The 13,884-nt window shown below is 39.3% G+C and overlaps 1 protein-coding gene across 1 annotated transcript; it reads right to left on the minus strand.

The window, feature by feature from the left end:
- Nucleotides 1-251: 251 nt before the first annotated feature.
- LOC126028540 (cytochrome P450 2B4-like) lies at nucleotides 252-13,264 on the minus strand. Its single transcript, XM_049787500.1, has 9 exons — nucleotides 13,094-13,264; nucleotides 6,087-6,249; nucleotides 5,847-5,996; nucleotides 5,124-5,284; nucleotides 4,434-4,610; nucleotides 2,432-2,573; nucleotides 1,616-1,803; nucleotides 618-759; nucleotides 252-442 (listed from the first exon to the last, which is right to left on the minus strand). Exons 1-9 carry the CDS (start codon nucleotides 13,262-13,264, stop codon nucleotides 252-254), a joined length of 1,485 nt encoding a protein of 494 aa, XP_049643457.1.
- Nucleotides 13,265-13,884: the final 620 nt, after the last annotated feature.

Here is a 13,884-nt window from a genome sequence, read left to right on the forward strand (position 1 = left end):
CTCCTAAATTTACCTAACTGTAAAAGAGGTGTCAGAATGCCATGTGGTTGAAGACTTAGAAATTCTAAGGTTAATAGTTGGTCAACAGAATCCCTTAGTTAACAGTTAAGGGCATATAGAGGTAAATGGTGGTTGCAGGGGGCCAAATGAAGGGGAGCAAATAGGGAACTGCCCACAGAAAAAATGAGCAAAGAAAAGTCAGGGGCTCTCCAGATTCATTCTTCAGTACTCTGAGGGTCTCAACTTCCCTTTCACTCTCCTTGGCGGGGCAGGAAGCAGAGCTGGTACTGAGGGGGCAACTTCCCCAGCCCATTCTCCCGGGGTGTGAGGTCAATGTCTTCGGGGGCCTTGGAGGAGCCCAAGGAAAAATTTTGCAGTATTGACGTGAAGAAGAGGAAGAGTTCTGCACGGGCCAAGCTCTCACCTATACAGATGCGTTTTCCTGAGGTGGTAATGGAGGGAATGGTTACTGGAAAAAAGCCTGACATAGTTACATACTAACCTACATAGGTGTGCATGTGAGGTCCTTCTGTTTCTCTTCCTGTTCTTGGTATGAATAGTCAACAGTGTGTGGGGATGAGCAACATCTTCAGAGAGTGAGGGGAGGTCTGACTTACCCATGGAGAATGGAATGAAAGCTTCCTGTTTCTTGAAGTTGCCCTCTGCATCCAGGAAATGACCAGGGTAGAAGTCATCTGGCTTCTCAAAGTGCAGAGGGTCATGGAGGACAGAACTCATGATGATGTACACAGCAGTGTCCTAAAGGGTCATCAAAGCCAAGGGAACTCAAATTGACCACCAAGAAATATTGACTGAATCAATTATTATGGAATGGATGTAGATAGAGTCTTATCTATTATAAAACTCTATAGTTTTATAGTAATTGTTTGCATTTACCTACTTAAGATTTGTGTGCTGAGCCCTCCAAAAATCCTTATCCCCACCCCAAAAAAGCACTATTTCTCCATTTACCCATCTCTTTGAACTTCTTCATGATGCTTCAACTAAGTGCTGTTTCATCAGAGGCATCCAAGAACTCAATGCTAGTATGAAAGCCATTCTAATATGAGTTTCATGCCCACTAGGAAACCAGATATGGCAAATATAACCCCCAATATATCTACCCCTGGAAATATACAATAATAGAAAATAAGTTAATGATGAATTTCACTTAAATTTTTTTACTATATTTACAGGCCTGAAAATACATTTATAGTATGTCACAATTATATAGTATGTCACATTATAAAAGGAAATACAAATCCAATGAAAACAACTTGAAAATTATCATGCTATGAATGTAAAGGAAAAGGGACACTGTACAGTGGTCACATACATAGCTAAGTGACAGATGCAATTAATATCAATCTTTGTGTATGTATGTATCTATGTGAAATGTTTGAATAAATTTAAAAATTCTATGAAAATAGAAACACCATTTTGAGAACAACTTTTTGTGAAGAAGGTAGGAGAAAGCTTTAAGTAAAGGTCAGCTCTATATAATTATTCTCAATAAGTGTACAGTACTTTTCTCAACAACTCTAACAATAAAGTAAATAAAAAAAAAACAGAAGGGAAAGACTAGCTTTTACCCATTGTGCATTTTTGGACTCACCTTGGGTATATGATATCCCCAGAAGCGAGTATCCTTGATAACACAGTGGGGGAGACCAATTGGGGCGAGGTCACTGAATCTCTGAATCTCATGGATAACAGCATCTGTATAGGGCATTTTTGCCCGGTCTTCAAGAGCTGGAAGACGGTGTGGGCCAATCACTCTGTCTATCTCTGCTTGAACCTTCTCTAAGAATTATGGAGAGTGGAGAATGAAGAAGAACATGAGCATATGCCTTTTACAATGGTCTCAACCATGTCATCCCCCCCAAACCAGCAACTCGAAAGTGGGATGGGTGTTATCTTTTGAACTCTTTATTCCAACAACCTTTTCATGACCAAACTGGACTAACACAATAGTTCAAATGTTTTTGCAAATTGCAACATATACCCGAAGTACAAAATTTACCATCCGAACCATTGGGCATATCACTGAATGCAAAAACATTTTTTTCTAATCTAGCACAATAGTCCAAATGTCTTTGGCAAATTACAACATACTTTCAAAGGTCAAAAGTTATCTTCCAAACCATTGGGCACACCATTGAATGATAAAAAATAGTTTTACAAATCTGTTTTAGTTGAAGTATAGTTTCCAATAATATTAAAAATCATTGTTTTATTCTTGCAATGTCCCTAACCACTTCCCCCACCCCTCCAAATGTCAAGCTTCATCCACCATTGTCAGGAGCAAGTTATAGTATCCAAACTGGGAAGGTGCTTTATTTTTCAAATCAATCAGGCTTCACTCACCCCCAAAACTCATTCAAGCATGGGTGTAGACCACCAGCGCCCCTCACCAACCCAACTAACTAACTTGTGACATCAGGGTTCTTCAGAAGGAGCAGCAGTGCGTAGCGTAGAGTGGTGCTGGTGCTCTCTGAGCCCGCGAAGAACAGAGACAGAACAGTGTGGATAAGGTTCTTTTCGTGGAACTCACTCTGGGGGTCAGAGCGCTCCTGGGAAGGGTCAAGGACAAGGCTTCAAGTTTACTCTTGCAAACGCTCCCAAGTTTCTGGGTCATCTTTTCTGCCTGCCCATTTGATCCCATTGTAGGCTGTATCATTTTTTCTTTTCGTTTATTTCCATTTTTTCAAGGCCAATAATTTTTCAAAATAAATAAAAAGTAGTGGGCACTGGTCATGATCTGGAATGAAAAGCTACCAGCTATGTGATTTTAGGCAAGGAACTTAACTTTCTCCGGACTAATTTATCATTTAAAATTTTGGTGTGTATGAAAGTGCTTATTAAGCATTAAAGATGAACAGTCATTGGATAAAAATATGTCCTTATTGAATTTTGCAGCTAAATAGACTGGGGTGATGTTGAAGTTGTTGAGCAGTCCATGTGGCAATCAGCCACATGTCTTTATTTATCTTCAATAACCAGAATGAAGTTGGACTCCAACAAATTATACATGAGTCTCTGGCCAATCAGAATAAATGATGCAATAATTTCTCAGAGGCCCCTTGCTGGATGAGATGATGACTCTTGATTTGATACCTTTGGGTTTTTAGGTATCACTAAGATTACTTGAATTAACATAGCTTTACCAATTTGTTTGCCATTGTGATTTTATTTTTATCTGATTACGGTAGGTAATACCTCTACTTCAATAATAAGTAAAAGAGCATCCTTGTCTTGTTTTTGACTTTGGAGAGAATCCCTCTAATAATTTCTCTTTTGCTAGATTTGGGGCTGAATGGTATATATATTTTGTTATGTTTAGTATATGCCAGTTCCTATTTCATTAATATTATGCCTTTTCTTTGGTTTTTGGGCCACACTTAGCAGTGCTCCTGGTTCTGTGCTCAGAAGCAAATGCTTCACCCATTGTGCTATTGCTTCAGCCACTCATTAATATTATGCTTTTTAACATCAGAAATAATAATAAAATTTATGAAATATCTTTTAAGCATCCTTAAAGATAAATATGTAATATTTATTTTCAGTATATTTGAAAATATTCCTTTTTTAGATGTTTATCTGGTATTAAAGCAAATTAAAATTAAAATTTATATCAATACATTTTTTGAATATTGACCCATGCTTAATTTTAGGGAAAGATCCCACTTGGCCATGAAATATTATTTATAATGAATTAAACATTAAATATTATATACTTACACAATACATCCATAGTTTATTTATATTTTATTTGGATGTAAATTTACCCTTTAAAGACATTCCTGTAAGAAGACCTGTGAAGGTTGATTAAAGAAAAGGGGGTTGCGTGGTGAGTCAGCGAATTATTTTACCCACCATAGAGAAGCATTTCAATGTTTAAACAATAGTGTTGGCCCATCCCCACTCTTCCTGTAACCTTATCTGCTATTAGGACCTGCCCATTTCTGGGAGGGGTCTTTGGTAGGTAACAAAAGGTTTGGCCTGAAAGGCAGTAAGAGATTTTGGAGAGAGGATTTGGAGGATGGATTGAGAGAGAAGCATGAGGAAGAGAGATGGCTGAGAGACAAGGTATAATGCAGGGCTGATGAGATCCAGCACAAAAGGTTATGAGAGAAGCCACACCTGTTGGCTAGGGCATGAATAAAGATGATATATTCTGGAACTTGACTGCTGTGGATTTTCTCCCTGCCTCTCTCCTGAACCCAGATACCTGCTGGCTGGAGGGGGTTGCAGACACATGTCCTGGGCTGGAGGAGAAAGACCTCTATCCCTCCATCACCATCCACCACCATCCAGTCCATCCAAGGGCTTTTATTCAACAAATAGGTATATCCTATCCAAACATATGGTTTCTATATCAGCAACAGTGACCTTTGTCCTCCCATTGATCTTCAATACAGAATGATCCTTACCTTGTCCATTTGTAGCAGAAAAGAGTCAATGAAGTCCCTTGGGGAACTGGCATCCAGCGTTTTCCGGTGCATCTCAACGTTCTTAATGATAAAATCTTTTACTTTTTGAACTTTACTGTATAAGTGTATGTGGGTGCCAGGAAAGTGTTTCAAGATACCAGAGAGGAGTTCAAAAACCTAGAGGAAAACAAGGAAAGCCCTAGAACCTGTTCTATCCTTTGGGTTGGTGCTGAGGGTCCAGGGTTTGCACAGTGGGTGTGGAGATTGTGCACTGCAGAATACTGAAACATGTGAAGAAGAGCACCATTGACTCAGGGGAATGGGGACTGTATCTTCCCAGCTGAGCATATTAATACATAGATACATTCACACAGTGGTACAGAAGCAGCTGCATTTTGCTCCATTCACTGTTACATTCACTAAGGTCTCTTCTCCCAAAGTTCACATTTTTCAGAGGTTCAGACCTCCAGTATTACTCATTGTCTTACTTGGGAGTGTTGTGTGTGTGTGTGTGTGTGTGTGTGTGTGTGTGTGTGTGTAAGGGTGAAGGTGTAGAGGGGGGGTTAACTATTGAGATAGAAAAGAGATCCCTGACTGTCTTCTTCAAGGCTCAGGACAGAAAGCATCTGATTTTTTCCCAGGGTCCATCCACCACTAATTTCTGGCCCAGTGCGAAATATTTGAACTCACCTGGCTGTAGAAAGAGCTGACAATGGTGAAAATTTCATTAAGTAAATGTAGTAGTTGTAAGAATTGGACATCATGGTAAGGAAAGCGTTCACCAAAAACAATTGAGCAGATGATGTTGGCCGAGATGGAATGAAAAAGGGAGGTTGGATCCAAGTAGGTCCCTGGGGATGAGAGGCCTGTCATGGGGGTTCCTTTATATAGTCCTTCTGTGAGGTTCTGAACTAGCTGGTGTTGGCTTAGTTTGATTGGTTTCTTTCTCTGACACTTGACCAATCCACTTCCACTGCACCTCTGCATTACAACTTTTCGTCATGGGCATCCACTTCTTGGTCTTTGTTTTGGGTTGTTTACTGGGTAGATCTGAGCCTTCCTCTAGTTTTGTCCTCAACTCTTTAAGTCTCTTCTCATGCCTCTGACTTTGTGCCCACTGACACTTTGTGTCTTCTCTGATTCTTTATTAATCTCCACCCTTTTCTTTTCAAGCCCTACCCTTGAAGCTACCACTTCTGGGTTGATTTTTGTCAGCTTTCTCAGTTTTCTTGTCTTACCTTCTCTCTTTTCTATCTTCTTTCTCTGACTCTTCCTCATTCCTTCTTTCTCTCTCTTTGTCTCCGTGATTTCCCCCATTCCCTCACGATAGGGCATTTTGTCTGTCCCCTTTCTCTGTCCCCATCTCACTCACCTCTTCATCTTCCCCTATTCTTCCTGGCTTGGGGAGCTCACCTTGGGATTTCCTCAGTTCATCCACCAGACATTGAGCTTCTTCTTTGATTCGTTCCTCAATACTTCGCTTTCCCATCCCAAAGTCCTTCATGGTGGCCAGAGAGAATCGTCGAAGGACCTTCCAACACTTTCCATTGGAAAAGAGCATACCTGATTGGCAGGATAAGAAAGGAAGGATTGGTGAATCTATCTTATGTGTTATTTCCCTCTCCCAAATCTGGAGTCCCATTCCTCACTCACCAGTTCCCTGGAAGATGGGGTCAACTATGGCAACAGGTCCTCGGCCAGAGAATGCCTCTGCCTGATCCACCAGGGCCTCTTTCACTGCTTTATATCCACATAAGACAACAGCAGGTTGGGGTCCCAGATAGATTGTAAAGACATCACCATATTTGTCTCGTAGCTATGGAAACAAGGTCCAGAACTCACCCAGGAAAGAATCATCAGGCTCAATCCTTGTTCATATATTTCCTCTACTGCCTACGTTCCTCTGGCTGCAGCCCCATCAATGAAGAAAAGATTTGAACTCTGCCCCTCATGCATGCCCATATGTCCTTTAGACTAGAGTCTCTTCTTTCTTTATTTTATTTTAATTTTTTGGTTCAGTTTTTGAACCTCACCCAGCAATGCTCAGAAGTTACTCCTAGCTCTGTACTCAGGAACTACTCCTAGCAGTGCTCAAAGGACCATATGGGATTCCAGGGATTGAACACATCTTGACCACATTTAAGACAAGGTCCCTACCTGCTGTTCTATTTTTATGGCTCCAAGTTGTTTCTTCCAACAACTCTCTCAGTTTTGGTTCCTCAAGATTTCAGAGAAATTGAACAGTGAAGAAATAGTAGCCTCCTCCAAACATATTATTAATAAGAAAATAGAAGCATCAACAACAAAATATCTTAATGTAAACACCCAAGACCAGAGAACTTCACTTGCAAACCCCACCAACATTCAAAGATTTAGTATCTTTTCTTCTCAACTCTTCTCCCCAAATTGAAGAGGTAGGGAAGCTTCTAAACTCAAGCTTCATGACCAGAATTACCACAGCATGCAAAAACATCTCCATTTTAGGGGAACTCAGTACACCAGATGTATCCCTAGATTTCCCTGGTGTGTGGAGAGCTGAAATAGCCCCTCCCCGGGTTCCTCAAAAGGCACGTTGTGTGGACACCTTTTCCCCTGTGTGGATAGTTGAGGAATTCAAGAAGAGATAAATTCATGCTTGGTATTACATTTTCTGTCATTATTTGGCTATCTCTCCTTTGTAAATTCTCAGGCAAAAATATGACCTCAATCAAATTCTTTTCAGAAAGAAAAGCACCAAAGATTACTAAGAGATTACTAAGAGAACCCCTTTTCTGGATAATATTTAGTACTAAAATCAAAAGAAAATTTTTTCCCTCTTATGTCCTTGCAGCCTCAGTGTCTGGTAATCAATGGCATAGCCAGAATGCAGATCCTGAACTATTGACCCTTTTCAAAAAATGGGAACTCACCTTAGGAAATTGGCCCCTTCCTTGACCTCTGAAACAATAAAGTTCACCTTGGTTGGCGCCACGTTCCTAGATTTTTTTCTACTTCTTAGTTTCCCTTGTTTTGCATTTGAGGTTGGTAATTAAAAGCTGCCCTGAGTGTGACCTTTTCCTTTGCAACTCAGAATTGTTATTATTAAATTTTGCATCTGTGACTGGCCCTATAAAGCCCCCTGTTCGGAAAATAAACGTCACACTGAAGATGTGTTGACCCCACATACTCTGTGTGTGTTTTCATTATTTCATATTTTGCAGCCCGTGCAACCCACTCTCCCTGAAGTGGATTCATTGATGGCTGTAGGATTGAAGCCGCCAACTGCACAGAATTACCTTACTAAACCCAGCAAGGATACCACATACATAGAAAAAGAGAAAAATTACAAATAAATGTAGATGCAAACTATTCTCAACAAAATGTGAGTAAACCAAATTAACAATGTAACGAAGGGATCATATGCCATCAAAGGAAGTTTATTAGAGGGATAGGCTCAACATTTCTTTAAGCCAATCAACATGATATACACAAAACAAATGATAAAATCATCTACTTTTCTAAATAGATATGTCAAATGTATTTTATGAAAATCAACATCTATTTATGACAAAAGTCCTAAACTAAATATATACAATCAAGGAGGACCAGTCAGTCCATGGTAGGAAGCTTGCTACAAAGAGCGGTGGGTGCAGTTAGCGTACAAGAGGGTCTACCGTGACAATGATAATTGGAACTAATCACTCTGGACAAGAACTGGGTACTGAAAGGGATAAAGTGACATACATGACATCCTCTCATTGGCAATAGTGCAAACTACAGTGTCAGAAAGGAGAATGAGAGAGAGAGAGAGAGAGAGAGAGAGAGAGAGAGAGAGAGAGAGAGAGAGAGAGAGAGAGAGAGAGAGAGAGAGAGAGAAAAGCAAAATGCTTACCTCAGAGACAGGCTGGGGAGGGGGTGGATGGAAAGAAAACTGGTCATTGGTGGCAGGAAAAGTGGACTGCTGAAGGGTGGTGTACATTCTATAACTTAAACTCAAGTATGAACAATTTTGCAACCATGGTGATTAAATAAAGAAATTATTTATAAAAGCATCTCTGAGCATACATCATCACTTTAAGAAAGACAATATGGCAAGCCCATAGCTGACATCACACCTATCATACTTGTGAAAAGCTAAAAATATTTTAAATCATTTATCTAGGTACCTGGGTTTACATACTGTTAACTTTTCATGCATATATCTTTCCAACACCACACCCATCACTGTGGTGCCAGCTTCCTGTCACCAGTGTGCCTGGGGCCTGTCCCAGAGTCTACCACATAAATTCAGTTCTATCAGCTAAATCTCCCGTGTAATGGTTTCATCTATTTGTTGTTTCCTTACTATGTTTCTTTATATTCCACAGATGAGAGAGATCTTTTTGAAAAAGTTTTTTTTTAAGAGAATAGACATGATATATAAGCTCATTAGTAACCCCCTCTTTATTGAATTAGTATTGGAAGGTCTTGTCAATCCAATCAGCAAGGAAAAGAAATAAAAGGCAACCAATTAGAAAAAGAAGTAAAACTGCCACTATTTTCAGAAGACATATTCTTTTTTTTTTTGGTTTTTGGGTCACACCCAGTGGTGCTCAGGGGTTACTCCTGGCTCTGTGCTCAGAAATTGCTCCTGGCAGGCACAGGGGACCAATGGGGTTCTGGGATTCAAACCACCATCTGTCCTGGAGTGGCCACTTGCAAGGCAAATGCCATACCACTGTGCTATCTCTCCGGCCCCCAGAGGCCATATTTTATATGAAAAATATTAAATACTCCATCAAAACTATTAGAACTAATGAACAGATTCAGTAAAGTAGAAAATTACAAGAAGATGCACTGGTGAAGGGGGGGTGGGAATGTTCTTTTTATGACTGAAACCCATATATGTTTGTAATCATGGTGCTTATATAAAGATATTATTAAATTAAAAAAAGAAAATCACAAGAAGAATTTATTAAAAATAATCACATGTCTATAACTACAATAAGCTAAGAAAAAGAGAAAATTTAAAAAAAAGAACTCCTATAACTATAAATATCTAGAATAATAAAATACCCTGTAGCAAATTTAATCAAAGAAGTAAAAAACTTGGGACTAAAGTGGTTTGGCAAAAGGACGTTTGCCTTCCACTCAGCTGACCCAGGACAAATGTGGGTTTGATCCCCAGCATCCCATAGCTAGGAGTGATTTCTGAGTGCAGAACCAGGAGTAATCCCTGAGCACTGCCAGGTGTGGCCCCCTGCACCCCCAAAGGAAGTAAAAAACCTATACATTGGAAATATTATTTTAAAAGAAGAAGAAACAATCAATATAGAATTGTAACAAGCAATATAAAATAAATTATTTAGTGTCTACTAAGAGGGCAGGCTTGAGGGGGTAGGTGGGAAACTGAAGACAATGGTGGAGGACAAGTTACTCTGGTGGTCGAATTAATGCTGGGACATTGAATGACAAAACAACTGTTTTATGAACAGTTTTGTAAACCACATATTTAAATAAAGTTAAAAAAATAAAAAAAACAGGTGGCAAGCTCCTTGGCATCAATCTTAGTGATGTATTTTTTTTAAATTGACCCCACATACAAGAGAAAAAAAAATCAAACAAACAGAAAAAGATATGAGACTGCTCTAAACAAAAATGCTTCTGTGAAAAATAAAGACAAGAAGTTAAATTGGAAAAAGCATTAGCAAAGCATACACAGGCAAGTGGTTAATGCTCAGAATAGTTAAAGAACTCATACAATTCAATAACAATAGAAACTGATCCCTAAAACAGACTAAGGTTCTCAGTAGCTTTTTTCCCCCACAAATGATATAGAGATGGCCAACAAGCCTATGAAAAGATGCTTAGCATCACTAATCATCACGGAAATGTAAATCCAAGCCACAATGGGATATCACCTTGCACCCTATCAAGAAGATTACCACACACAAAAAAGAAGAAACGACAAAAGCTGACAAGTATTATTCCTGTGCATAGTTGGTAGAATTTTAAGTGCTGCAAACAACATAAAAATCAGTATGGGGTCTGGGAAATAGATTAAGCTACATGCCTAACATAAACAGGATATCCCATTTATTGTAGCATTAAATTCTCAGCCCCTGAAGTGAGCTGATTAGCCAAGAATCACCAGAGTGTGTGTTTGTGGATGTCCCAGGTCTCCTGAACATTGCTTGTGAGCCCCCAACCAATATATATATATATATGATATGATATACAGGTGACATATATCAAAAAAGAAATAGAACAGCTGGAGTTCCCTCAAAAAATTAAAAATATAATTTGCCTTATGATTCAGTAATCTCACTATAGCTATTTATCTAAAGAAAACAAAAGCATTAAAAAAAGACATAGGTACCTCCATATTTATTGAAGCATTTTATAATGCTAAGAGTTATTGAAAAATCTAAATAGTTGTAGGTTCATAAATGTATGATAAATAAAGAAAATAAACACAGGCCGTGAATCCTGTTTTTCCCTCTTCAGTGGGCACGGGACACCACATTTTCCATCTCCAGACTTTGAGAAGCCACTGCTTCCTTTTCCTCTATCCTGCACCCACCTCTAGGGACACACTAGAGGTCTTCTCTAAATCCTATCAGGTGTGCTAAGCAGTCCTAGTGGCCACACTGACACCCAGAACTGGGCAGATAACTTATTCCCACCTCACAAACTCTAAAGGATGCTGGGTAACTATTGTTTCTATATTATGTCCCAGAATATCTCCATAATAATCTTGGAATCTAAACTGGAGGCATTAGACTCACACCTGCCCCGTTCCACTGAAATACCACGGAAATAGAACAGCATATCATAAGCAGTAGTCCCTGGGACTACAATCAGTAAATTAGATTAGTCCTCAAATAATTAAAAATCTAAAGCTCAACTGTCAGCACCCATAAAAATTCTAAGGATAATGAGGTAAACAAAGCTGAGGTAAAACAGCTGCATTAGTTGACAGTGACAGAAAGTCCAGGCAAATCTTCAAGTCCAGCAAAAATCTCAAGCTTCTTGGAGGAGAAGCTCAAATTAAACATTCTGCAAAAGCAACAGAAATTAAGTAATTTTGGGGAGATAAATTCAATTAGCTTAAGGAAGAACTGATTCAGAATGTGAAAGAGTCCATACAAATGGAATTGAAGGTGTTTAAAATGCAAGTCTCAGCAACAGAATTCTGAACGTGGATAAACTTATTAGCAACCTAAAAGACAAGCCAACAGCAATGAAGTGGTAAAAGTTCAAAGAATGAAAGAGAATATAAGACTGTTGATGTATGCAGCAAGAGACATAATCTCAGAATCATAGAAATACCAGCAGGAGAGGAAAGGAAAAAGAGGAAAAATTAGGAATGACTGACAGAAAAAAATAATAATTGTGACTTATTATTAACTTCCCCAGTCTCTGGAGAGAGGTTTCTGCTTAGACTAAAAGAGGCCCAAAGAGTAGCAAACAAAATAGACTCAAACAGAACAACACCAAGACACATAGTAATCAAAATAGCAAAACCCCAAAAGAGAAATTGATTAATTAATGCGTCAAGAGGAAAGAAAAACTTCACTGACAAGGAAAAAAATAAGAAAACACTACAAACCTCCCATATAATACTATTCATGTAAGAAAAGAGTGAAATGACATTCAAAGTACTAAATGGAAAAAAAATGTCAACCTAGAGTTTGCTACTCTGCAAATCTGTCCTTTAGATTCATGGGAGGGATAAAAGCCTATTCAAACAAACAAAAGCTTGGATACATTTGCTACAACTAAGAATGAGTGAAAAGGCACCCAATTGAGTGGGATAAAATATTTTCACTTAACACATCAGATAAAGGTTTAATATTCAAATATATAAAAAGTATTTCCAAAAACAATAATAGCAACAAAATCTATCAAAAATGGGGAGACGAAATGCAGATATTTTTTTGAAGAAGATGGATGACCAATAGGCACATGAAAAAGTGCTCATCATCACACATTAATTAATCCAAATCAATATGATGAGATGCTATTTCACAACAGTGAGAATGGTATATATCAAAAAAAGAATCTGGGAATAAGCTGTTGGTGAGGATTAGTGAAAAAGAAACTGTCACCTACTACTGAATAGAATTGTTGTCAGACAAAACCCCTGTGAAAAACAGTCTTGAAAACAGTATGATTTTTTTTTAAAGAAAAGTTAGAATTTTTGTATGTTTTTGATTAGGGGCTACACTCAGCAATACTCAGGGGTTACTCCTGGCTCTACTCTCAGGAATTACTCGAATAGTGTTCAAGGAACCATATCAGATGGTAGGGATTGAAAATAAGTTGCCAGTGTACCATCACTCTGGCTCCCCAAAGCAGGAATTTAACTGCCATGATTTAAATTCTACTTCTGGGTACCTACCTCCAGGATACAAAAATATTCATTCAAAAGGACATATATGCACAATTACTGAAGCATTTATTAGATTAAAGCTATAAATCCATCAGAACTTGTCTATTCAGTCAACTTTCCCTCAGTTCCTTCTCAGTATGTGCTAGCTAAGACTATCAAGTTAGATTGTAACTGGATGAAAAAAATCACCTCCAGACAATCTTCTTGGGTCTCACCCAAAGTCTGAATCTCAGCAGCCCCAGGGTTTGTGAAATGTTTGCAACTGCCCGCCTCTTGCTCCCAATCCCTGTTCCCTACCCCATCTCACCGCCAGGAAGGACTTGAGAAAGCCTTTGGGATCTATTTGCAAAATGTTCCCCAGGAAGGGGAGAGGTCGAGGTCCAGGAGGAAGACGGCCCCTGGAGGTAGGTTGTCTCCAGAGAAGCCAGAGACCTAGGAGGAGGAGGAGAAGGAGGAGCAGGGTAGCCGAGAGCACCATCGCTTTCAGTATGCCTGCTTTTCTCCTTTTGGTCTTCAAAAGCAGGCTGCTCTGTTGTTGTTGTTTTTGGTGTTGTTTCTGTGGCTGCTGGAGAGTTGCCAACAATCTACCTTGGCAGAACTCCTGGTAACTCCCCGGAGGTGATCAGGATTCCAGAGGCAACAAGTGCTGCAGAAGCCAAATGGTTCCAGAGGAGCTCTTGTGTTCAGTGCTTGAGTGGAGAGCACCAGCCACTCAATGGAACAGAGGGAGGTGGAGTTTGTTTGGGGTGTGTGTATATGTGTGCATGGCCACGTTGGTCCTCAGCCTATTTTGTCCCAGGGATGCATTGTAGCATAAGTAATCCAGAGCAGCTGACATTTGGGAATAGAAATTATTCTAGGGATCAAGAGAGTGACATGTAGAGGAGGTATCATCTAGTATGGGGGAACCAATCTCTGTTGGATGGGTCTGAAAATTGAATGGTTGAACTGTTCATCAGTAAATGCCTTTAAGCCTTTGTTATGTGCCAGTATTAAGAATACAGGAAGAAGCCAGACAGCAGCCATGCCTTCAGATAACTGGCTTTGGGGTCAGACATATAGCACAGGGTAGGACACTTGTTTTGCATGCTTCTAACT

This window comes from Suncus etruscus, chromosome 14 (genome assembly GCF_024139225.1).
Source record: "Suncus etruscus isolate mSunEtr1 chromosome 14, mSunEtr1.pri.cur, whole genome shotgun sequence".
NCBI lineage: Eukaryota > Metazoa > Chordata > Mammalia > Eulipotyphla > Soricidae > Suncus > Suncus etruscus.

What these genes read in the sequence shown, in the direction of transcription:
- LOC126028540 (XM_049787500.1), bottom strand. Translation starts at nt 13,264, where the DNA reads ATGGTGCTCTCGGCTACCCTGCTCCTCCTTCTCCTCCTCCTCCTAGGT. An exon ending in TTCTCAAGTCCTTCCTGGCG is followed by an intron (nt 6,250 to 13,093) that starts GTGAGATGGGGT and finishes TTGTTTCCATAG; the next exon opens with CTACGAGACAAATATGGTGA. An exon ending in GGGGATATCATATACCCAAG is followed by an intron (nt 760 to 1,615) that starts GTGAGTCCAAAA and finishes ATGACCCTTTAG; the next exon opens with GACACTGCTGTGTACATCAT.